General features: G+C 32.3%; 1 protein-coding gene across 3 annotated transcripts in view; it reads left to right on the top strand.

The window, feature by feature from the left end:
* LOC132750968 (multiple epidermal growth factor-like domains protein 11) overlaps positions 1–24,093 on the top strand; it is a 75,972-nt gene that overhangs the window by 1,387 nt on the left and 50,492 nt on the right. For all 3 annotated transcript variants that reach the window (XM_060741060.1, XM_060741061.1, XM_060741059.1), the window contains exons 2-4: positions 17,243–17,461; positions 18,751–18,846; positions 23,896–23,999. In XM_060741060.1, the coding sequence (XP_060597043.1) occupies positions 17,355–17,461; positions 18,751–18,846; positions 23,896–23,999 (307 nt within the window). In that variant the 5' untranslated portion in view covers positions 17,243–17,354. The remainder of the gene's footprint in view (positions 1–17,242; positions 17,462–18,750; positions 18,847–23,895; positions 24,000–24,093) is intronic.

Below are 24,093 nucleotides of genomic sequence, written 5' to 3'. Positions count from 1 at the left end.
AGTAGACATTTTGTTTCGGAACATTTTATTCTGACTGTATACAATATATGTGTGTTAAATAACAGAAACATTCTTTGTGACAACTCTTTTGAGAATAGACAATAAGATTATGGAAACATTATTTTTACTTTGATATATTTTATGAAAATATTTTATTAGATTATATCTTAAAACCGTGTAAAGATGCACGTGTTGTTTTCATTTTTAAAAGTGTGTGTTTCCGAACAACATATATAGATTAAAGATCGCCGGTTGCTATTCATTCTTCCTTGTTCTAAAAATAGAACAGTCACTTGAAAGAATCACTCAATGTCAATGTCATTGCATCGAATATTTCTGACTATCGGCGAGATAAAACACCAACAAATGAACTGATTTTTTAAGCTTAATAAGACAGAAATGGGCACATCTTTAGAAAACAGAAATATATCTTGCAAACTGTTGTATATGATATTTTATGCACATATTTATTATTGTTCTATATATACATGTATTATACTCTTGTACATAATATTTCATGCAAATATAACACAAATTTATTATTTTTCTCTATATACATGTATTACATAATATTTCATGCAAATATAACACAAATTTATTATTTTTCTCTATATATATGTATTATAAACTTATATGTGACAGATGTACTGAGATGATATCTTAAGCCATTATAAATAAAGTCTGAACGTCCATTTTATTAGTAACTTTCTGAATTTCTTCGAATTTAATACAAAAGAACTTTCAATTTATTTGATCTTTTATATAGCAACATCAGCTTAATGCAGGGTAATGCATTTAGCCCATCATAACGAAAATGAACGTGATGTATATTTTCCTTCCGTGAAAAAATATACAAACTCCTTAAATGGATTTCATTTTTGGTGCAGAGAGGGAAGTGTGTGTGGTGGGGGGGGGGGGCATTGAGTAGGATTTCAGAAAATATATTTTTTATTGTCCTCTGTTGGTAAACAAACACAATTTGCCGTAAAATTGCGAGTGAACAGCTGGCTATTTTTCATTATTTTTTAAGCTACAAGCTTATTGCCAATATCAATCAACGATGTATAAAACACAACTTTCTCTAATAATAATAATTGATAATAGCATTTTGCGTGATTTAGCGACATCCATAATGTTGGTCATCATTTAGGAGCGAACATATGAATATCCTGTCGAATATCTTCTTACTAGTGCATTTTTTAAAAATAACTTTATACTGCTTAACCACAAGGCTAGGGTCTAAGATATTTATATTGTGGCATTTAATTAATACCAAACCTCTATAAAGTTTTATGAAATCTTATAACCAGAATTGACACTAAGATCTTAGAGTTCCATATATATAGCCTTCTAAAGAAATACTTTAAACATTGTTCTTGTCAGAAACGGCGAGACGGCAATGGTTTGTGTTTAGGTACATGGTTAGTACATTACCAAGACTGCTCAACTCGTGACTGCTTGAGGTCAAACTTTGCCATGTCAAAGGTTCACCTAGTCTGCTAAAATACAATGTTTCCTATTTTCTCACAAAACCTTTATTTCAAATGTGAACAATAACTTGGTCATCAGGGAAAAATGCATCTTGTGTAAATCTTCACCCATCAGTCACTGGAGTCAAATCATTAGTCACCAGGGTCAATGTCGTAGTGGCAAACAGGACAAAGCATCACAACATTCTAATTTTCCTCTTAGTCATCATTCCGTTTGCAGTCTTCGTGGGAACGTAGGGGAGAAGCGGATACTGGGTATTTTTACAAGAAAAGAAAGCTTTCCATTGTTTTATTTCTCAAAATCGTTCTTTAAATGTCACGTTTAGACAAAAATCTAAATAAAATCAAACGTAAATTGATTGATGTCGTAAATTGTAAATAATCGGAGGTTTCGATCACTTTATGTCTTCAGAAAAAGTCAGAATCTTCATTTCCATATTATATATGCGTCTCAAGGTCACTAAGCACACCGGAAGTAAAAAAGTTATCTATATGTATCTCAGTCATAATTTTCAAACATTATTATTAAAAAACATTCTGCTAAATTAAATCTTGGCGCAGTCTTAAATGAAAGATTTTTAGGCATTTGAAAAGAGATCGACATAAAAATAATGACCAAAATATACTCCTGAAGGTCAATGTCAAGGACAGTCTTAAAGGTTAAGGTCATTGGTGTACTCAATATCTGTTGAGAAGTATGAGCAAATTATTTTTAAACATTTCGTAAAACTTTCAATGCTATATTTTCATTTTTTTACCAAAATAACAAATTGTTTACCGAGAACATAATATTTTGTTTAAAAAATTAAATGTAGGCAATTTGATGCTATCCTTAAAGCCAAAAATAGCTTCCAACAGCAATTGGGAAAATATGGAAGCTTTAAGCAGTATCATCATATAAATACATTCGTACATCTTGGAGGTAATTATAATATAATTATTATGGGAGTATCGAGTGGATTTTACTAGGATAAAACAGGACCTCACGAGGCACAGTAGCTTTGATTTTAGTGCTGTTTGTAAAATGTATGAGTAATAGATCAAGCTATTCCTATACTAAGCCTTTTGAAGTCCTAATAGTAATACTTATTACTGTAAAAAATATCATGGGAGCGGTTTCACATACGTTTATGCATTTATTGTGTCAGAAGATCACCTTGAACGTGACTTTGAAACTGTAACTTGGGTACAACATCCTAACACACTAGCCTAGGAATATAAAAATAGGTGAGCCAAAGCACAAATATGTGCCAAAATAAGCAAATATTATTATTTGCCTACCTTTAATGCATGTATCACATGCACAAACACTACTCGCAAGAAAAAAATCTGTATGAAACTTAAGTGTAATCTGGCGTTATACCAATTACATTATGGTTGAATCTGTAGTTAAAATTCAACAAGATATTATTATAATTGAGCCGCACCATGACAAAACCAACATCATGTGTTTGCGACCAGCATAGATCCAGACCAGCCTGTGCATCCGCGCAGTCAGATCAGGATCCATGCTGTTCGCTTACAAACCATATAACAAGTAGAGAAACTAACAGCGATATGCATGGATCCTGATCAGACTGCGCGGATGTGCAGGCTGGTCTAGATCCATGCTGGTCGCAAACCCATTATGTTGGTTTTGTCATGACGCGGCTCAATTATTGTATTCTGTTCCATGTTTGTATTAATTTGACAATACCTCTCATGTGGTTAAAGCTACTCTTCAAGTTGGGCCCTATGAACATTGCGAGAACTGCTTACTATAGTGGTATGAATACAAAAATGTTTGTTGTGAAGCAAAACATTCTTGATCTGAATAATAATAAAAAAAACCCCAGAAAAACATTTAATTTCGCACTTTGTAGTATTTATTTCCTCCTTACATTTTTCTGTTCTTATCCTTGTGCATATGTGATGCTTCCTCAACATCTCAACATGTATACATTACTGTCATATCATTGGCGTCCGCGCCGAAGCGCGGCGCCTATTGGAATGAAATGAGATTTTGTGAAAGGGCGACAGCAACTTCTCGAGCCTTTTATAGTTGCCAATAATAAAAGCCGATCATTCCGATGTTGCTGTCGCCCTTTCACAAAATCTCATTTCATTCCAATAGGCGCCGCGCTTCGGCGCGGACGCCAATAATAAAAGCCGATCATTCCGATCGGTATGAGGGTGCTTGATTATTAATTAGTCGCGATATGTACAATGAATGGCGAACTGGAGAATTTCGCAATGCAAACATTTTCAAATGAAATAACCTTTTCCGTCGATAAATCGCGCTCTGCGGGGTATTTTTGCTTATCATTTTGTAGTACACAGTGGGTTATTATGGTATGTTATTCCGAAAGCTGTTAATAGAATGATGAGTTGATGACCTAAATATTCCGAAAATCTATTTATAGAGGGATGTACTCCTATCGGTAATTCCCGGTCTCTCCCGGTATTTACTAATGACCGGCGAATATACCCCACGTTTATTGTCCGGTCTCTCCCGATTTTGGAGTAGATGTTTGATATCGTTACAGAACAGAACAAATATTTTACAGATAAATAAGCTTTTTTTTCAAAATGAATGTTTGTCACTTAGTTTGGTTACAATAATTAATAAACACAGATCAACTCTCGAGTTGATTGATTATTATTATACATAAACATACAATTCGAAAAAAAACCAACAACACAAATCGCATGTTATATTTTATCTATATGAGATAAAAACATTAAATATTTACAATAACTGAGAAAAAATGTACATTTTTATGGCATTAATATGACACTATCAACTTTAAAACATTTTATTTAATTTGTTATTCGTGTTTAGTAAAGATTCCGAGGAATTATTCAAAGTTACAAATCAGATTTTATGAATTATTCAATTGATTGATAATTTAAAAAATGATAAAGAAAAATACAAATGTACATGTATATGGTTTAAGAATAAACAATATTATATATTGAAAGATTAACCATGATTTACTGACTTTTTCCAGTTAAGTTTTGACTTATAATCGTCGATCATTATGACAATTGAATTCTTAAAATAGTAGTTAACGTAACAACTCAGTATTAAAATAGCGCATAAAACACACACAACAAAAAGAAAAGAAAACAATATTCATAAAATCTGTATTTTTTTTATTAAAATAGAAATTACATTTATTGTATAATAAACAATTATGCTCAACATGATCAACATGGTAATATAACAAGTGTCATATTGTTACTTAGTGACGTTAGTGTGAACAGATACCTTAAGAGGGGGTCCTCGCTAATAGCGATAACATAATCAGGGACAATTACACAAGTATGGTATTGATCATGCGTTACACATTTGGATTATAAATGATTGTATACATGCATATCCGTTGCTATTAATAACCACGATCATAAAGAAATAACAAGTAATATTCTTATTTCTAGCATGCCGATCAAAGTTATAAATAATGAACAATGTCTTTCGTCCGTTCATTCAAAAGTGATATACAATTCTGGTAAAACCCAATGAACCATTGAAAAGTTTATAAGAATATCTTGTCATCATATATCTACTAGTTCATCTGCACCTGCTGTTTGGACGCCCTTTGATGCTTTGCATCAATGCTTTTCTTGTTTAACACTTGTTTTGCATCAGGTTTTTGTAAACTCATTTTATCCGGAAAGAGGTGTTTATCCTAATAGTTTTTCTTTCTCTCTTTTGTGTGAAAGCAAAGTTTTTAAATACTTAAATTCACTAAGTGCTAGCAAAGCCACTGGCTTAGATGGTATACCTTCCCGGTTTGTCAGGGATGGGTCACCTATAATTGCAGGTCCTATAACCCACATTGTCAACTTGTCTCTTATCCAAGGTGTAGTTCCTGATGATCTTATGACTGCTAGAGTTGTCCCCCGTTTTAAATTTCTGTCGGTAACTACAGGCCTGTTTCAATCTTAAATGTAGTTTCCAAGATACTTGAAAAGGTAGTTTATGACCAAGTTGAAACATATTTTAAAGAAAAGAAGCTGTTGTATAAATTCCAATCTGGTTTTAGAAATGGTTTCTCCACTGATACTTGTCTCATTTACATCACATACTACATTAGGCATGAAATTGATAAGGGTAATGTGGTAGGTATGGCTCTGTTAGACTTACAGAAAGCCTTTGACACTGTTGACCATTCCATTCTCTTAATGAAGCTTCAAGCGTCTGGTCTTGGTGATGACATCATAAGGTGGTTTAGGTCATATCTTTCTGAGAGACAACAGCTTGTTGATGTGTCAGGTAGTTTTTCTTCCACTTCAAGTATAACATGTGGTGTTCCCCAGGGTTCAATCCTTGGGCCCCTCCTCTTTTTAATTTACGTCAATGACATGTCAGCGGTAGTGAAAAATAGACTATTGCTATATGCTGATGACTCTGGAATACTTGTTTCTGGAAAAAATTATCTGAGGTGGAAATTTCTGTATCTGAAGATTTGTCCTCAGTAAGTCAATGGTTAATGATAATAATTTATCGTTGCACTTAGGTAAAACTGAGTCCAATGTGTTTGGGTCTAAACAAAAACTCAGGTCACATTCCAAATTAAACATTAATTGTAATGGCACTGCAATAGAAGCATCCATATCCATAAAATATCTTGGGGTATCTATTGATCAGTACCTGTACCTGTCCTTTGGTTACATGGCAGACTCAGTAATTCAGAAGGCTAACGCCAGGTTAATATTCCTTTACCGTAAGAAAAATTTTCTTACACAGCATACCAAAAAACTGCTTGTCAATTCCTGAATTTAGTGTCACTTTGACAATGCCTGCTGTGTCTGGTATAATGGTTTAACTCAGGTCTTGAAAAATAAATTACAGACAACACAAAATGAAATGATGAGATTTGTTCCTGGTTACCAGTTTGTAAAAGAGTTGAACAAATTATGTTATGTCATGTTTTTAAGGTTAAAAACCAAATGGCCCAAGAGTACTTAAGTGTTGGTTTTGTTTCTCAGGAATCTATGCATTCTTATTGCACCAGACTGAGTAAAAAAGGTGGGTATTGTCTTCCTAAGGTTAAAGGTTCCGGATCAAAGTCTTTTAGTTTTATTGGTGCTAAACTTTGGAACAGTCTTCCAACTTGTATAACTGAAATTAACAAATTTCATCGTTTTAAGGTAGCCATCAAAAGTCACTTTTTAAGTAGCATGTAAGTGTTTTTCTTAAAATTTCTTGAAAGAAAATTTTATATGTTTTCATTTTTTTATTGAATTATTTTTCGGCTCAGGTTTACTGTTTCATTTTTTTGAAATTTGTTTTAATTTTTTATTAAAACTTTAAATTTTTTATCTTTTTTTTGAATAGCGTAATCTATGGCATGTTCTTTCCTTACATACTCATAACAAATGTGATAATTTTTTTTAATATAATCTTTTCTTAATATACACATGATTATTTCTTAATGTGATACTGATTTTTTATTTGCATTACCTTACATTTTAAATTGTCATAATTTTAAATGATATCCTTCATTAATGTGATTTTTCTTATAATTAATGATATTTTTTTTTCTTTTATGAAATACCTCTCTTTGTTTTACCACCAAATGCTAAGGACCACAATGGAAATAAGAGCTTGCTATTTTTTGTGTTATCCTTGGTTTTGGGAACATGTCATGGTTTACATAATATAGTATTTATTCATTTATTTACTTATTTATTTATTCATTTATTTGTCATTGTTTTAATCTATATTGTGTTTGTTTATCATGTAAAATGTTTACCTTTAAGCCGAAATAAAATCTATGTACATGCATTACATTTTATTCTTAACATCTGATATAAAGATATAAACGTATTTTTTATTGTTAACGTATGGAAAGCCATGGCTGTCTGATATTGTTCTTTTTCAATTTATGTAACCATTTGGATAATATATGAGTTCACTTCGACTATATATGAATCGAAAACACCTTCTTATTTAACCGGAATTCATTATATTATTCCACAGTTACAATATATGAAACAATACTGTCAGTTTATATATACATGAAACCGAGTTAGCAATATATACGTTGATTTTCTCAATATATGATTCCAATTCTTTAATATATGGTACCAAAGTAGCCATATATGGAACCAGATGTCCTGATATGAAACCGAATTATCAATATATTAATTCATTATTACACTACATTGTATATGAAACCAATTTATCAATGTATGGAACCAAAGTAGCAATATATGAGTTGGTTATTACGTTATATGATACCAATTCTTCAATATATGGTACCAAAATAGCCATGTATGGAACCAGATGTCCTGAAATGAAACCGAATTATCAATATATTAATTCATTTTTACAATATATGAAACCAATTTATCAATGTATGGAACCAAAGTAGCAATATATGACTTGAATATCACTTTATATGATACCAGTTCTTCAATATATTGTACCAAAGAAGCCATATATGGAACCAGATACCCTTAAATGAAACCGAATCACAATATATTATGTCATTTTTACAATATATGAAACCATTTTATTAATGTATGGAACCAAAGTAGCAGTATATAAGTTGATGTTACATTCTATGATAGCAATTTTCATTATATTGAACCAAACTAACCTATTTTCATGTCAAGTCAAAGGCCGAGGTCACTGGGTTCTGTTATTACAATGCATACACTTTTTCATGAAATCAATTATTATTTGACTGATTATTTTTAAACTTTGTGAGTAGATTAACCTTGATGAGTCCTACTGGCCATGCCCATTTTTGATCAAAGGTAAAGGTCGAGATGAACTTATTTTTTAAATATGTTTTTGTTAATGATCAGTACGACTCAATAGCTTAACTCGTACATATATAACGATAAGTTTTGCCTGCGCAGCCCATTTGAAGTGGATGTGACGTTAAATTCAAATATTTCCTTATTTAGAAAATGTGCAGTATGCAATGAGTGAAGCACGCTGGTCTTTTGACAGTTCAACAAGGAATATTGGCACGAAACTGTAATACCGGTGCAAGGATATAATACAGTCTTTGAAAAAAGTCCCGTCAATATAATGACATTTTGGTTCAATATATTGCTACTTTGGTATCAGATATTGATGAACTGGTATCATATAATGTGAAAATCAACTTATATATTGCTACTTCGGTTACATACATTGATAAACTTGTTTCATATATTGCAAAATTGATTTAATATATTGATAATTCGGTTTCATATAAGGGCATCTGGTTCCATACATGACTTATATACTTGGATCCATATATTGAAGATCTGGTATCATATAATGTAAAAATTAATTAATATATTGATAATTCGGTTTCATATAAGGACATCTGGTTCCATACATTGCTATTTTGGTACAATATATTGAAGACCTGGTATCATAGAATGTGATAATCAACTTATATATTGATACTTTGGTTTAATACATGGATGAAATGGTTTCATATATTGTAAAAATGAATTATGATATTGATAATTCGGTTTAATATAAGGACACCTGGTTCCAAACATTGCTACTTTGGTTCCATATATTGAATAATTGGTATCATATATTGTGATAATCAACTTATATATTGAAAATTCGGCTCCATACATTGATAAATTGGTTTCATATATTGTAAAAATGAATTAATATATTGATAATTCGGTTTCATATAAGGATATCTGGTTCCATATATGGCTATTTTGGTACAATATATTGAAGAATCGGAATCATATATTGAGAAAATCAACTTATATATTGCTAATTCGGTTTCATACACTGACAGTATGGTTTCATATATTGTAACTGTGGATTAATATAATGGATTCCGGTTTAATAAGAAGGTGTTTTCAAGTCATATATAGTCGAAGTTAACTTATATATTATCCAAATGGTTAAATAAATTGAAAAAGAACAATATCAGACAGCCATGGCTTTCCATATTAACGCATAGGCCACGTATGATGTGCATCAATAATACTGCGCCAACAATGTACTTAAACGTTATTATTTAATATAATCTAAATAAATGTCTTGAATTCTTATTTGCTTAATTATTTTGTATACGATGCCGGATATAATGTGAAGAACTGAAGTGCGCGTGAATAACACTGTATTGCCGGCTCGGCATGGCGAGCCGGTATTACGTTAGGATTTCACTGAGAAACAACCTAAAACTCCGAATCCATCCAAAAATTTAATCGAAGCTTGGCTTCCAGCTTTCTACAAAATTTATCTGTCAGGGCTGGAATCCAAAATTATTTAGCCAATCAAATTTAATCAAAAAGCCTTCAATTTTCACGCCATTTTTAAAAAGCAGCAAGTATTGCTTTGAGCGCAAAGATATAATGATGATTAAAATATTTGTTTTCATGAATTCTTTTCAATAATTCATATATACACTGACTTTTGATTTAGCGATTTCACCTGTTTTCTCTGTAGTAAGTTTACATCTGGTTCTGTGCATTTCTTTTCTTTTTCTTTTTTTTTTCCGGTTATTTTATCGCTTTACCGGGGTTTTTTTAGTGCATGTATTTACTGCGTGGTGGGAGGGGGGGGGGGGGTCCGGGATCCGGGACGCCCGGTATCCGGGATCGTATTAGATATAGAGGAAAAACTAATTAACTGTATTTGTGTTGATTATTGTCGTAATGAAAGGCCATTACTATATATTCTTGACTGGATCCCTATATGTTTTAATACGATCCCAGCTTTTCTGAAAACTATATTCTTGAACTGGCCAATTCCTGGGATCTCTATATATTTTATTACGATCCCGGCTTATCTGAATAATAATAATAATATATCTTTATTTCCTCCAAAAGAAGAGCACATTTTTACAATTATACAATTATAAATGGAACAAGTAAAATATTCAATTACAATGCAAATAATTACAGAAGATCTATGGTTACAGTATGGAAATCATAGATATTTAAATATATACACACATTAATATAATGTAGTTATCTATTTTTTTTTTTTTTTACACACATGTAAATAATAATATGGTAAATAGTAAGAAGTCAAAATAAATATCATTATATAGTCTATCAATTGAGTAGTTTATCAATGAATTTTATAAAAGAGATATAAGATTGAATTCTTGTTTCGTCTGTCACATTAAATGAAATAAAACCGCTGAACATTTCAAGTAATTGATTGTCTGCGCTATATGTACAGAACTCCAAATAGTTTTCCATTCCAAGTAACTCATACAGTTTTTGCCACAACTGGCATCTTTCAATCTCATTGTTTCCACAGTAAAATACGGCATGGATCGCGAAGTTCTTAACGACGAGCTTGCACTTAAAGCATGTTTTGTCGTATTGTCTCGCGAAAAATAGGCACAGTAATTTAAACGCCGAGCAACATTGTACTTTAAGCTTTGTGTATTTACGACAAAATATCCAGAGGCTACTAGGTTCATACTTTGAATGTATCAATATATAGTTTTTCATTGTGCTATCGTTAGTTATCCTTGTAAACCATTCACTTTCTACTTTATAATGTATTGCACGTTTAACTATTCTTTTCCACGCTATTTTATCGGGAAAACATCCTGTTTTGTGAAAGTCAAGTAAAAAAGTTGAGAGATTATATTTGCCAAGGATCTTAAATATATCAGGGAAAAAACCTTTTGATTTCAGGGGTGATGCCAAATACATACAAAGTCTATTTATAAACACCTGTTTCACCTTGAATTTTGCATGGGCGGGACAGAGTTAACACAAAAATATCAGTTTTCTCTGAATTATTATATTCATCACCAGATAAATTCCCAAAGAGCTTAAGATTATATCTGTACGTGTATATATAGGTGCAGATTGCATTGTTTTGAAACATTGTCTATGTGCTCGTTCTAGCGGTAGAAGCTGGTTTTCCCTAACGTCGCTCCATAACTCACCTGTATATGGATTTTAGGAGGACAACAAGTTCGTACACTTTCTTTGATGTTAATGGGTTAAGACTGATATCAAAGATACCAAAAAATGTCTTTTTTAGTTTATTGCAGCTGTCTTTGATATTTTCTTGTAGCGTGAGGTCTTTCGTACATTTTACACCAAGATGTAAATACTCGTCTGCTTCTGTGATTTCCTCTCCGCCCATTGACCATTTTCTGCTACATGAACTATACTCATTAAAAAATACTACTTTACATTTAGAAGAATTGTAGAAATAACGTTCCTTTGTTGAATTTTCATGACACAGATTTAATAGTTTATCTAGACCACTTTTAACATTTGAAAGTATCACCATGTCGTCTGCGGACGTCGGACAACTGCAGATAATATTATTTAGTTTAAAGCTGTAGTTACAAGCGTCTAATTGATTCATTAAGTCATTAATGAAAACTAAATAAAGATGAGGACTGCTACATTGGCCTTGACGAGTGCCCTGTTGTATTTTGAACCACTGTGATGTAATGCCGTTAGTTTTTACGCAGCTGAAACAATCTTCGAAAAATGTTCGGATAGTTTTGTAAAGTGTTATGTCTATTCCAGTTTTGTATAATTTTACTAGTAGAAGCGTTGTCCACGTATGATCAAATGCCTGTTTTGCATCCAAGAAACATGTATACAATTTTGAATTATTTTCAGCGGCATAGTGTACACTTTCTCTTAAAGTGAATGCAGTCATTAAACAGCTTATATTTTTCTGAAATCCTCCCTGCGCTGGGTTAAGAGAAGCTGGTATTGCTCCGTCATTCTGAACAAGAATCAATACAATTTTCTCATACAATTTAAGTAAGGTTGAACATAATGAGATTGCTCTATAACTATTAGGGCATGTCTTTTTCTTGTTACTCCCTTGTACAAAATAGTGATGACGCCCCTTTTCATATCAACTGGCGTGTGCGATAAGTTCATCATGTGGTTAAAAAGTTTAGTTATCACTTTGATTAAAAGTTGACCGCCGTGCATAAAATTTTCGTAGTACAATTTATCGACGCCACAAGCCTTGCGTGTTTTACAGCTTTTCAGCGCTTCTTTTGTCATGTTTTCTGTGATAACAAATTTCCGGCCATTTATTGAATTAATGTTATTGTTTATTTCATCGAATTCTGTCTGAATTTCGGTTTTGTAATTTTCTTTAAATGAATAATGGCAGCTTGGTGAGTACAAATCATAAAATAGTCTTTCCAATTAGAATTCATTTCCACCTAGTCAGTCACAATATTACCGTCAAAGTTCATTTCAAAACCTTGGTTCTGAATTCATTTATAGCGTCTTTTATTTATTAATTTCTCCAGAATTCATTATTGTCACACTCAGTAGCCAAGTCAATTTCTTTTTCTTGTTTATTGCTGTATGACTGGACTGCTGTTCTATGTGCTGCTCTTAATATTCTTTTTGCACCTTTGTAGGACTTATAGTGAGACGAGTCAGTTTCACGGGGTTTTTGGTTGCTTATCCATGTATGACGCTTACTTTTCATATCTTTATGTAGTTGTGACAAATGATCATTCCAGTATGGTTTTATATATGGTTTATAACGTACTTTTGGTATATTTAGATCTGTCGAGATATTTACGATTAACACTATGGCAGAATATAAGTCATCTATTCCGTCACTGTCATATATCGGTACATCGACAGCGGTTTTCAACACGTCACTATTTTCTAGATATTGTCTATACAAATTCAAGTCTGAGTCTTTCACATTGTGCCAGTTAATTACATTTTTATGATTTGCGCTTGAGAATGTATTTTCTATTTGTTGGGGACATTTTATGGAAAAAATAATGGGTCTATGAGTCGACACATTAATTGCATTGTCTTCTAATATTTTGCAATATTTGATATTCTCGGTATATAATGTTTGTACAAATACATGATCTATAAGAGTATTTCTAGAACTATTATAAGGCACGTTACTAAATACCGGACCCTTACAGATGTCTAATGTACACAAAGATTTCATATCAAGTCTGTCCATTATATTAGTTAATAATTTGCCTCTGGAATCTAGCACAGTTGGTGAAATGTCTCGTTGGCTAACAAGTTCTGTGTTATAGTCACCCATAACAATTAAAGTGCCTTTATCCAGATATGTACATATAATATTTTCTATCTCATCTAAATATTCCTTGTATGTTTTAATACTATGGTTCTTACATGGAAAATATACTTGTATAATATAAAGATATATACCAGGACTTAAAAGTACTTGAATACCAATAATCTTATCGGTGCTTAGTTGAATAGGTAAAATACGTTCATTAAATTCTTTTTTCCATAACAAAGCAATGCCGCCCTTACCAACCTTTCTTTTCGAAGGAAAGAGTAAATCAGGGTCGGAAAAGGAATAACTTGTATATCCTGTATGTATACTGTTTAAGAAACCTAGGTTCTCCCTATAAAGCCAGTGTTCTGAAATGCCAAATATGTCAATATTGTTGTTTTGCGGAAAATCTCACAAGTAACTAGCGCTTGACATAATTTCATTTGCATTCTATGTGCTAATAGTGACGCAGTTATTTCCCTTTGGGTCCATAACTGTACTTTATATTACATTCTTTGTTACTATGATCACTAATCGTAACGGTATTCTAATCCTTATACCCGTACAGAGTACTATACATATTAGTATTCTCAAAATATTGTTGATTTTGATGACTGTGTGATGTGCGATGTTCCCTGGAATGTACCGTTTGATCGTGCTGCTCACCATTATTAAGTTTAACGTCATAACGTTTTTTGTAACCATTGTGCGTTAACCAAGGACGGCAATGAATGCCTTTTGGCCAAAAGTTTGGATCGTCTGTTAAAAGGTGAGACTTTTCGTCATCTTCAACATTAAGCCGTATAACAACTGACCTATATTTTTTGTTCCTAAATATAGAAACTTTTGTGACCTTGGGGCCCTTATTACGAACGTACTGAGCCATTTTGGCTTCATCAATAGTTGGCTTAAATCCGCCAACAAAGAAACGTTTTGTTCGTTTCCTAACAAACTGTGAGAAATTCTCATCGTTATCTGTACAAGTTATCATATCTTTGCTATTTTGTATAGGGATGTCCCCGTTGTTTTTGATCGGGGTGTCATATTGCTGACTAGAGTTTGGGAAAAATTGTTTTGCGGCCTCTGCATAAGTTAATGTATTTTTCCCGTGGGGTTTAGTTCGAGGGCGTATTAGAGTAGGGATTGAACTAACACTTTCCGTACTTTGAGTATCAGTTTTCTCTGTTTGTATGAGTGGGGGACTTTTTTGGGGATCTTTGTAGTGACAGTTGGACTGTGAAGAGGTTGTATGTACCAGAAAGGTTGGAGGGGGTTGTTTAGCTGAGGTGTCGCCATTTGGTACAGAAACTGATGTGCTACTTGGGACATTTGAGTTTGGGCAGAATTTATTAGCGCCAGTCTCTGTAACCAAGTGACAATCCTGTTCAGTAGTTTTACTACTTTTTGTATTACATTTTATATTAACAAATTCAGATGAAAGTCGTATGACATTGTCTTGACAGTTTTTGACACTATTTTGATACGAGCAGATTAAATTTTTGCACGTTAAAAAGTTTGCAGCGACCGTTGCCTCCAGGTATGAGACTCTTTCTTCCAGATTTTGAGTCACAGATGACAAATCAGATGTTTTGTTGTCATGTTCGGAGAAGCATTCTTGAATCGTGTTTTCAATATTATTAAAGTCATCTTTAACTTGTTTTTCTTTGGCCACATTCGTCTGTTTGATCAGGAGAATTTCGGCTTGAAGCGAAGCCACAATCGATTTCAACTGAGAAATTTCTACCTTGCAGGCAGAATGGTCTTCTATTGGAGTTGCCGGGAGTGCCCGCATTGACTTCCTTCGGTTTGTGCGTTTTGGTATGCTGATAAGCTCCTTTATGCTTGTGAAGTCTTCGCCTTCGATTACTGATAACATTGCGTGTATGTCATATGCAAGTTTTGCACAGAGTGAGTCTCCGGTTCGAGTGTTCATTCTGCGTTTAAGGTCACTATCCCTATCATATGGGAAATCGTCAAGTTCTTTCAGAATGCTAAATAACATTTTTCGACTTTTTTCTAGTCTAGTTTCTGAGTGATTATAATCAATCAACAGCTGATTTGCAAACATGTCTGTAGGAAAGTCTTGTATAAGTCCTCGTAAGCGAGTAAGTTCCTCAAGATCATCATTGGTTTCACTATCAACGAATATTGACTCAGAAAATGAATTTTGTGCAGCATCAGCAAATACTGTGGATAGTCTGGTCTTTTTGGTGACCATTGGTGACCATTTATCTGAATTATTACCAATATATGGGATTTTAACTTCTGTATTATCTGTTAATTGCACGGGTTCAAATTCCTTTCGATTTTGGGATATTTCAATTGTTTTTCAATATTACTATATTCTGATTATGCACCAAGTTACTAAGCACTATGTTTATCCAGTAAATACACTGTGGTCAAACTATCCAGTGTTAAATACAGTTATATTGTATTGGTCAACACGTTGTATTACACGTTTTATAATCCTCTGATCTTTGATCAAACAAAGAGATTGTGGATTTCTTCAAAATGAAGTATGTTACAGCTTTAAATGTACGTCAAATGCGCTTTATGAAATGCAATATATGTAACACATAATACCTATGTCTATAATCCATCATAATATTCCATATTTGTTTCACTTATTGTCTTAGATTTAGACTTTTTATAGAAAAAATTCGAGAGAAAATTTTCAAAACTTCTTCACTTCGCGCATGCGCAAATAGCTATAATTATTGTTTCTGTGAAATTATTTGTTTCCACAGGATGTTTTTATTTGGCATGGAATTAGTTATATCAAAACACAGGCCAAGTTTGATTTCCCTTATACAATCAATTTATTATTGATATAGTTATGAACATTTATATACACATTTTCTGTGAAATTAATATTTGCAATTCCGCAGGATTAATTTTGAGAATTTGTATAATATTAATTTTGTCAACAATGTATATATCAAGCACAGGTAAAATTTGATTTTATCTATCCATTAGTGATAATAGAGTTCTGCCATTTTCTGTGCATTTAATTTTTTTTTTTGCATTAAGGGACATGACATTGCCTATGAAAAAATATATGTATTAATCACTGATATTACTGAGTAATAGAGTAATGTTCACAGCTTGGAGTATTTCAATTATACTTTGTTTAATGTCCTTATATTGCAAATTTGTATTCTATAAGGCAACTTTGAAATAATTGATACAATGTATTTGCACAATAGTTTTATGTCAAGTCAAAATCTTTTATTGCTAATGTGTCTATCTTTTGCTTTCACGTTTTACAAAAAAATATATCATTATTTTGTGCTTATAAGACAATAAATTTGACTTCTATGTTAAAGGCATATTTTGATCGTGTCGAGTTCCACCTTCAGATTTTTTAATGCTTAGGTTGTAAAGTACTTAATTTCATAGCTCTAGATAGTGAAATATTAGTCATCATTACCTTTGTAACACAAAGTTATAATATTCTGCAAACAAGAACATTTAGAAAATGATGACTTTTACAGACACACACAATTTTAGCGGACTGTTGGCCCTTTTCAGAAATGAGTAAAAAGCATGACTGAAAACTTCGTTGTTTAGGTGTATGACTGATATAGGTTAACATTGACCAATGAAAATACCTTGATTAATTTAGTGGTGTTGACTATATGTATGATATATCCATTCGTGTGAAACAACTCGTATCAAAAATATTTCAGTATGTCTTTCTTTACCTATAATACCTATCATATATTTCTATTCATATCTGAATATTGTTACTGTTACGCTTGATTGTCACATATTATTTCAGAAAACAAAGAAGCTTTGAAAATTCCAGAGAACAGAGACTTCGGACAGGGACGAAAATATAGATGTCTTGAAAGTCTAGGGAACAAAAACGCCCGAAATACGAGACACTAGAGATGCTGAAGGCGCTAATTTGTGTCACCATAGTGATTCTTCTTGTAGTTTGCCAGTCTTATGGACTTCAATGCAAAAATGGTCAGACAAATTACACAACAACACATTAGTGAGTGTAAAGAAAAATATTTAATGAATATTGAATAGTCTACCGTGTTTTAACATTATTTATCACACACCCGTGCCGATTTTGCGACTCCTTAAATATGGTATTGCACGGCCGTGCATTTATTTTGACGTGACGTCATTAGCGTTATGCAAACATAGTGTAAAGACGCGCTAAATGTTAGCGTTCTACTGTAGGCGCGTCAACGGAAAATGACTCTTATTTCACTTTAAACGGTCTTTATTTTGGGTATGTGATAAATAGAATATTAAATTCGTGTAAGTTCATTTCTGAATTTATTGCACTCGTTGAATAAACTAATATCATGCTCGTTAGAGGCTCGCATAATATAATTTTATTCAACTCGTGCAATAAATTCAGTATTGAACTTACACTCATTCAATATCCTCTATTTAATCTCAGTTGTGTAGAAAAAAAAAGTTTTATCTTATTATATCCCCTCTCGACCTCGATTCCTGGAACTCCTCAATACTGGTGTCATATGAGAAAAACATGGTCTTGACCCTAGCATGGCACAAACCCACGATCCCTGGGTTTAAATGCATGCATTTAACAACTACAGTCAAAATGCCACATGATTGCCGTTTATGATCTGTTATTATATATGATAATTGTACTGAAAAGCATTGATTTGTTCTAATTATTTAATCACATTGCAAAGAAGTCTAATAAATTAATGGGACTTATACTGAAATTTAATTGTGATCAAGATCTGAGTAGATCCAGGAACTACCATCTACAGCTAGCTAAATAGTTCCACGCTTGTATACATACAACTAACAATGCTGAAGTGAAGGAATGAGCAAATTAAAAGATCGCCGAAAAGCTGATAATTTGTTTTTAAATTAGAACCAAAATATCATTAAAGCATTCTCTTAGAACCGCAAAATAAACTCATCATTCAGTAGTCACTTAAACAAGTATGATCTGAATATTTTATAGTAGTGTATATTTTTGTTGAACACTGGTTATCTTTAATACTGATTTTTAATATTCATCCTATTATGATTATGATGTTAAGTCTCTAAACATTCTTATAGAATGGCTATATAAATGTATTTTATACAATATTGTATATGGATGGGACTGGATTAAATAAATAAATGTAAATATTAAGATTCAAGCACGATAAACACTGATTTTCTTTGCATGTCAGTGTTTCTTTCCCTTCTAAATTTATTAATTTGAATAAAAGAGCACTATAAACACTGATTTTCCTTGCATGTCAGTTTCTTTACCTTTTAAATCAAGAAATTTGAATTGACTTTCAGCGCAGACAAATATAAGGTAGAATATACAACCGCTACGACAACAGTACGCTACGAGACTTGCACTTTTTGGATTATCAATTGTAGAACAAAATATACGTGAGTATGACTTATGAAAGCTGAATTTTATTTTCGCAATCACTTGATATCTCCATATACATACTTAACAAATGTTCTAAGTACTCAGATTTAAAATATGTACGAGGATAGGATACCAATCTGTATATATTTCCTGAACAAAAACTTGAACTTGCATGATACTTTGTATACAAAATCAAATCTCCATTGTTAATAAAAAACGTCCGTTCACGATTTTAAGACTTTTACGGACATTTAATCAAGATACATGTATGATGTTATGCAACTGAATCTTATTCTTTTAATAAGGTGCATATTGCTATGTAGATATAATGAAACAAACAGGAAATTATGTACATGTGTAACTTATGATTGTACAAATTTCAAATTTACAATCCAAATATTTCTGAAAATGTTCAATGTATGATAGGAGTACTTTAGTACTTAGCACTTTGTTAAGTGCATATTTATTTAAAGAATCTCACATGAGCCATGCGGTTACCGGTATGAAATGTAACTAACGAACTTTTTGCATAGCATTTTCGCGACGGAACCCACGGTATATGCAATCCGTATAAATCACATTTAATTCAATCGGAAAACCACGTCTATTATTCAAAATAACCTCGGACTTTGGCAATATTTACCCGAGACTCATTAATTTTCGGGAGGTATTTGACAAGTATACATTTTATTTGGATTTTAAGACGTTGGAAGCTCCACATCCTAAGTGTCTAATTTAATCAATAAATACTGTTCAATGGCTTATTGTTAAGAACGACGGGATTGGGAACACGTAGTTGCAGGTTTGAATAATGGACAAACCTTTTCTTGTAGTTTTCATAAACTGATTTATTTTCATTTCTGTTAATTATATGCACAACGAGTTGATAAAGTGTGTTATATTTCTATCAGTATTATTCAATTTCATCATTTTGATAGATACATATTCTTTTCATTTCATTAATTTCGATATCTGGTATTCATAAATTCATTGCGTAAGCCGTACAATGAGTGACTCGCATGCAAAAAACATACTAGTCAAGTTCTGCAAAAAATAATAATAAAAAAAATCATTAAAGAAAACATTTGACTCGATTCGAATCTACAAGTAACTGAAAGTCCTACTCATTGTCACTGAGGCTTGTAAGTCAATGTGTTGGTAAGTTATACATTTACCATTGTCATAAGTTAAGATCCGTATGGTTTACTTCGGAACCCGATAATTACCTTCTAATGGTCATTGAATATTTAAATGTCTCAGGACAATATTGCCAATAGAATTTGATAATGTATAAAGAATGTATATCACGGTGCCACCCAAAATGGCTTCTATACGGTCTCGCTTCTATGCGAGTATGCACCGGTTCTACCGGAATACGTATAAGCAAGTTAAATCATGGAAGAGAAGAAAACCGATAAAATTGGGATCACTGATTTGTAAGTTATTAAATGATTGTGTTTCACGGAACATTTAAATTATTCATGTGCAATATTTTCATTTGTTCCGTTGATGTAAGTCTGCATTGAATCGACAATATAGAAAAGAAAAAAGGCAAGTGTGATTCCCAGTGAATGAAATCTGTAAAATTCAACGTTGTTAATACATTGTAGTAGTAATTAAATGTTAATATTTTTTTGCCGGGACTACAAAGCAATATAATCAACGTCTGTCACATTTTTAAATAAATTAAACAGAACGGAACAGTTATAAAAAATTATTCCGAAAGGACTAAAAAGGAAACTATGGTTATATTACGCCTAAAACATAATCTTCAAATTTTTAGAAAGTTTTTTTTTTTGTAAGATGAAAAGAAAAGTAGACCAGTCACCGGCTTCTTTCACGCCCTTAAATGTGTGACGACTGAAAAACCCACACTAGTCCAGTTCTATATGAAACCCATATCACAGCGAAACAGTCCAGTTTTTATTTCCAGAGTGCAAAAGTTTCGTTTCAAATCCATATCGCACCCCATCTAGCCTCGTTTTCATTTTTTGAGAGTCCAAAGTTCTGGCAAAGTGTCAGAACATTACTTTGGAGTAAGAAAAAGTTTTAAAAATCATCCCTAAACTGTCGTAGAACTGTCGTAGAAGTATTGTATGAACTGAGAAAATTACTACATTACCTTGATGATTAATAAAATAATCTGCCTCAATGTAACACTTCATTACTTTTTTATGTGTATAAAACTTGATCCACCGGCTTATTGCATTCTATAAAATTTATGCACATTTGTATGAATAGCGAATGCATTGTATATTTTAAATAGACTTTCAAATTTTAGTTTTTGTAAATAAAAATAGCCAACAATCCATACGTTTAGTTCAATTACTATGAAAAATATTCGTATATTGACCTATGCTAACAAATATAGCTACATATCCGTGCCATAAGCGTATATTTCCCGTACCTTAGGAAATAAATATTTACTTTTTTACACTCTATTAAGTATATTTGAACTCAATACTTAATTTTGGCGGCGAAAAATCGGTAGAATGAAGGTTATGCATATCAATCTGAATATTTACAGATAAAAGCTTCATAATTTTGGGTCAATACGCATTCTTTATGTATAACGTTGGATTGCAGTAAAAACAATTATGGCATGTTGAGAACAAAAATAAAAAAATAAGAAATCAGTTCTAATTAATGTAAAAATGCAATTTTTTAAGACCTTCGACAGCCCTTTTAAAAGTGTTTGTATAGAAACCGTTGACAATGCGTATAGAAACAAAGCAAAGAAACACATAAATTTACCATGTAGTAACCACCTTGTATATATTTGATATCCAAAGAAATAAAAATATTTCGGTTAAATTATGATTGAAAATATGTATAATCAATTTAAAAATGCACACTGAGGTACATATATAATCCGCATTTTAGAACATTTTACCACTGCAAGATACTTCCTATATGTATCAGAAAAAAGGTCAAAGGCTAAATATTATATATTTACAGGGTTGGTTGTTCTTACTTGAATACATGTATTAGAAATGAAACTAAAACAAAAGTACAAAATCTAAGCAGGCATTATATGATAACAATTCATTTGTATAATATGATGATAATCATTTTTGCTGGTAAAAAAACAACAACAACAACAACAACAACAACTTCTTCACAGATCAAGAGATTTTGAAATTACTTGGCACAAATATTCCCAATAATATGACGATGTGTCTTGCGCAACACCAAGTTTACACTTGGTGGTGAAAGCTTAACATGGTCTGCTAAAGGGTATATTTTGTTTTCAGTTCATAAGTTTCTTATCCATCAAGGGATTTTGAAAATACTTGGCACAAATATTCACAATAACGAGACAACGTGTCATGCGCAACTTCTTGAGACCATCCTCCAAGGTCAAGGTCACACTTGGTGTTGATAGGTCAACATTGTCTGTTCAGTGGTATTTGTGGTGTCCGGTCCATAACGTTCTCATCTATCAAGGGATTTTGAAAATATTTGGCAAAAATGTTCACAAAAATGAGACGACATGTCATGCGCAACACCCAGTCGCCTACCTTCAAGACCAAGGTCACACTTTGAAGTCAAGGCTTAACATGGTCTGGTAAAGGGTATATTTTGTGTCCTGGTCATAACTTTTCCATAGATCAAGGGATTTTGAAATTACTTTGTACAAATGTTGACAATAATAATTAAATGTGTCATGCACAACACCCGGACCCCTAGCTCCAATGTGAAGGTTACACTTAGAGGTCAAAGCTTAACATTGTCTTTTATATGGTATGTTTTGTGTCCAGTCCAAAATTTTTGATCGTTCAAGAGATTTTGAAAATTTTTGGCACAAATGTTCACAACAATGGGACGATGTGTCATGCGCAACATCCGGATCCCTTCCTTCAAGATCAAGATCTCACTTGGGGACCAAAGCTTAACATGGTCTGTTCTTGGGTTTATTTTGTATCAGGTTATAACTTTTTCAACAATCAAGGGATTTTAAGATAACTTGGCATAAATGTTTAGAATAATAAGACAACATGTCATACGCAACACCTTACCCCTACCTCAAATGTCAAGGTCATGGAGTTCGATCAAAGCATAAAATGGTCTGTTTCTGAAAATGATGCCAAGAATAAGTCAGGTCCATGCAAATAAAATGTCATTGGTGAACCGCCCACTTTTACGGACTGGGCACCAAATGTACCCTGTAACAGACAACACCCTGTATTGAGTTTGTATTTGTCATATTTTGTGGCTTTGAAATGGTGATAACAACTATACAAAATGTATTTCTGTTGACACATACACAGGAGGTATTTTATATTTTATATTTCTTCAATAAATTAATTGTCACTTGCATGTGCAGATCTAGCATTGATAAAATTTTTGCACTGAAAGTCAAGATTTATACCTCAATCATAATTGAATTATTCAAGTAAAACTTCCCTTAGACGGGGGACGTTGATAACTCTGTTACGAATTTTTTATCATTGCAATTGGATCCAGTCTTAACAATTTAGCCTCGTTTACAATAACCGTATCAAAAAAATCCAGTTTAAATACATAATGTTTTCCATCTGGCATTTTTCATCATTTTCCGAGTCAAAATATCAATATAAAATCCATATTGTGCTTTATCTAGCTTTTATTTCATTTGCTGAGTCTTTATTTTTGATACAAAAATAATGTTGGTTTTGGGTGGTTTCTTTTATTTAACGTGTTTCTATATAGGGATTCGCGATGTGAAATTAAGATTTCATTATGCATTTTGTACATTGTTGAATGCCATACTGATTCTATTGAACTGTTACACAGGTGCAAAACTTGTGCCTCTGATCCAATATAATTCAGTTTTGTACCGCCACTCGTGAAATTATTATTTATAATGAAAATAAATTCTGCATTTCTAGAAAAAAACTTGAATATCTTCTATGTATTATAATTTATTTAGAGATCAAATTAATCGTCAGATACGTCCCTCTATCTAACCAACCATTAACAAATTATACTTAAGGCAGTTGTTGAAACACAGCATGAAGTTCTTTTATGTGTTTACACACTTAATCAATTACGTCTGTAAAGTGCTTATCTTTCTTGTCTTTCAGCAAAAAGACAAAGATGATCAGCCAAATGATAACCGTACAAAAACCGTACGAGGTGGTCAATTGTTGTCCTGGTTTCTTCAATGATAGCAATGGATGCACGCAAGGTAACTAAAAGTTAAAAGTAAACGTTAAATAGGGTATTTACTAGATAATTAATGAAATTTAAAAGAAGTGTAAAATGTTGTAAAATGTTTTAAA

The sequence above is a fragment of the Ruditapes philippinarum genome, unplaced genomic scaffold (assembly GCF_026571515.1).
Source record: "Ruditapes philippinarum isolate M1 unplaced genomic scaffold, ASM2657151v2 ctg5176_1_1_1_1, whole genome shotgun sequence".
NCBI classification, from domain to species: domain Eukaryota; kingdom Metazoa; phylum Mollusca; class Bivalvia; order Venerida; family Veneridae; genus Ruditapes; species Ruditapes philippinarum.
Note: the sequence above shows the minus strand (reverse complement) of the source record. Positions and strands in the feature narration are given on the sequence as shown.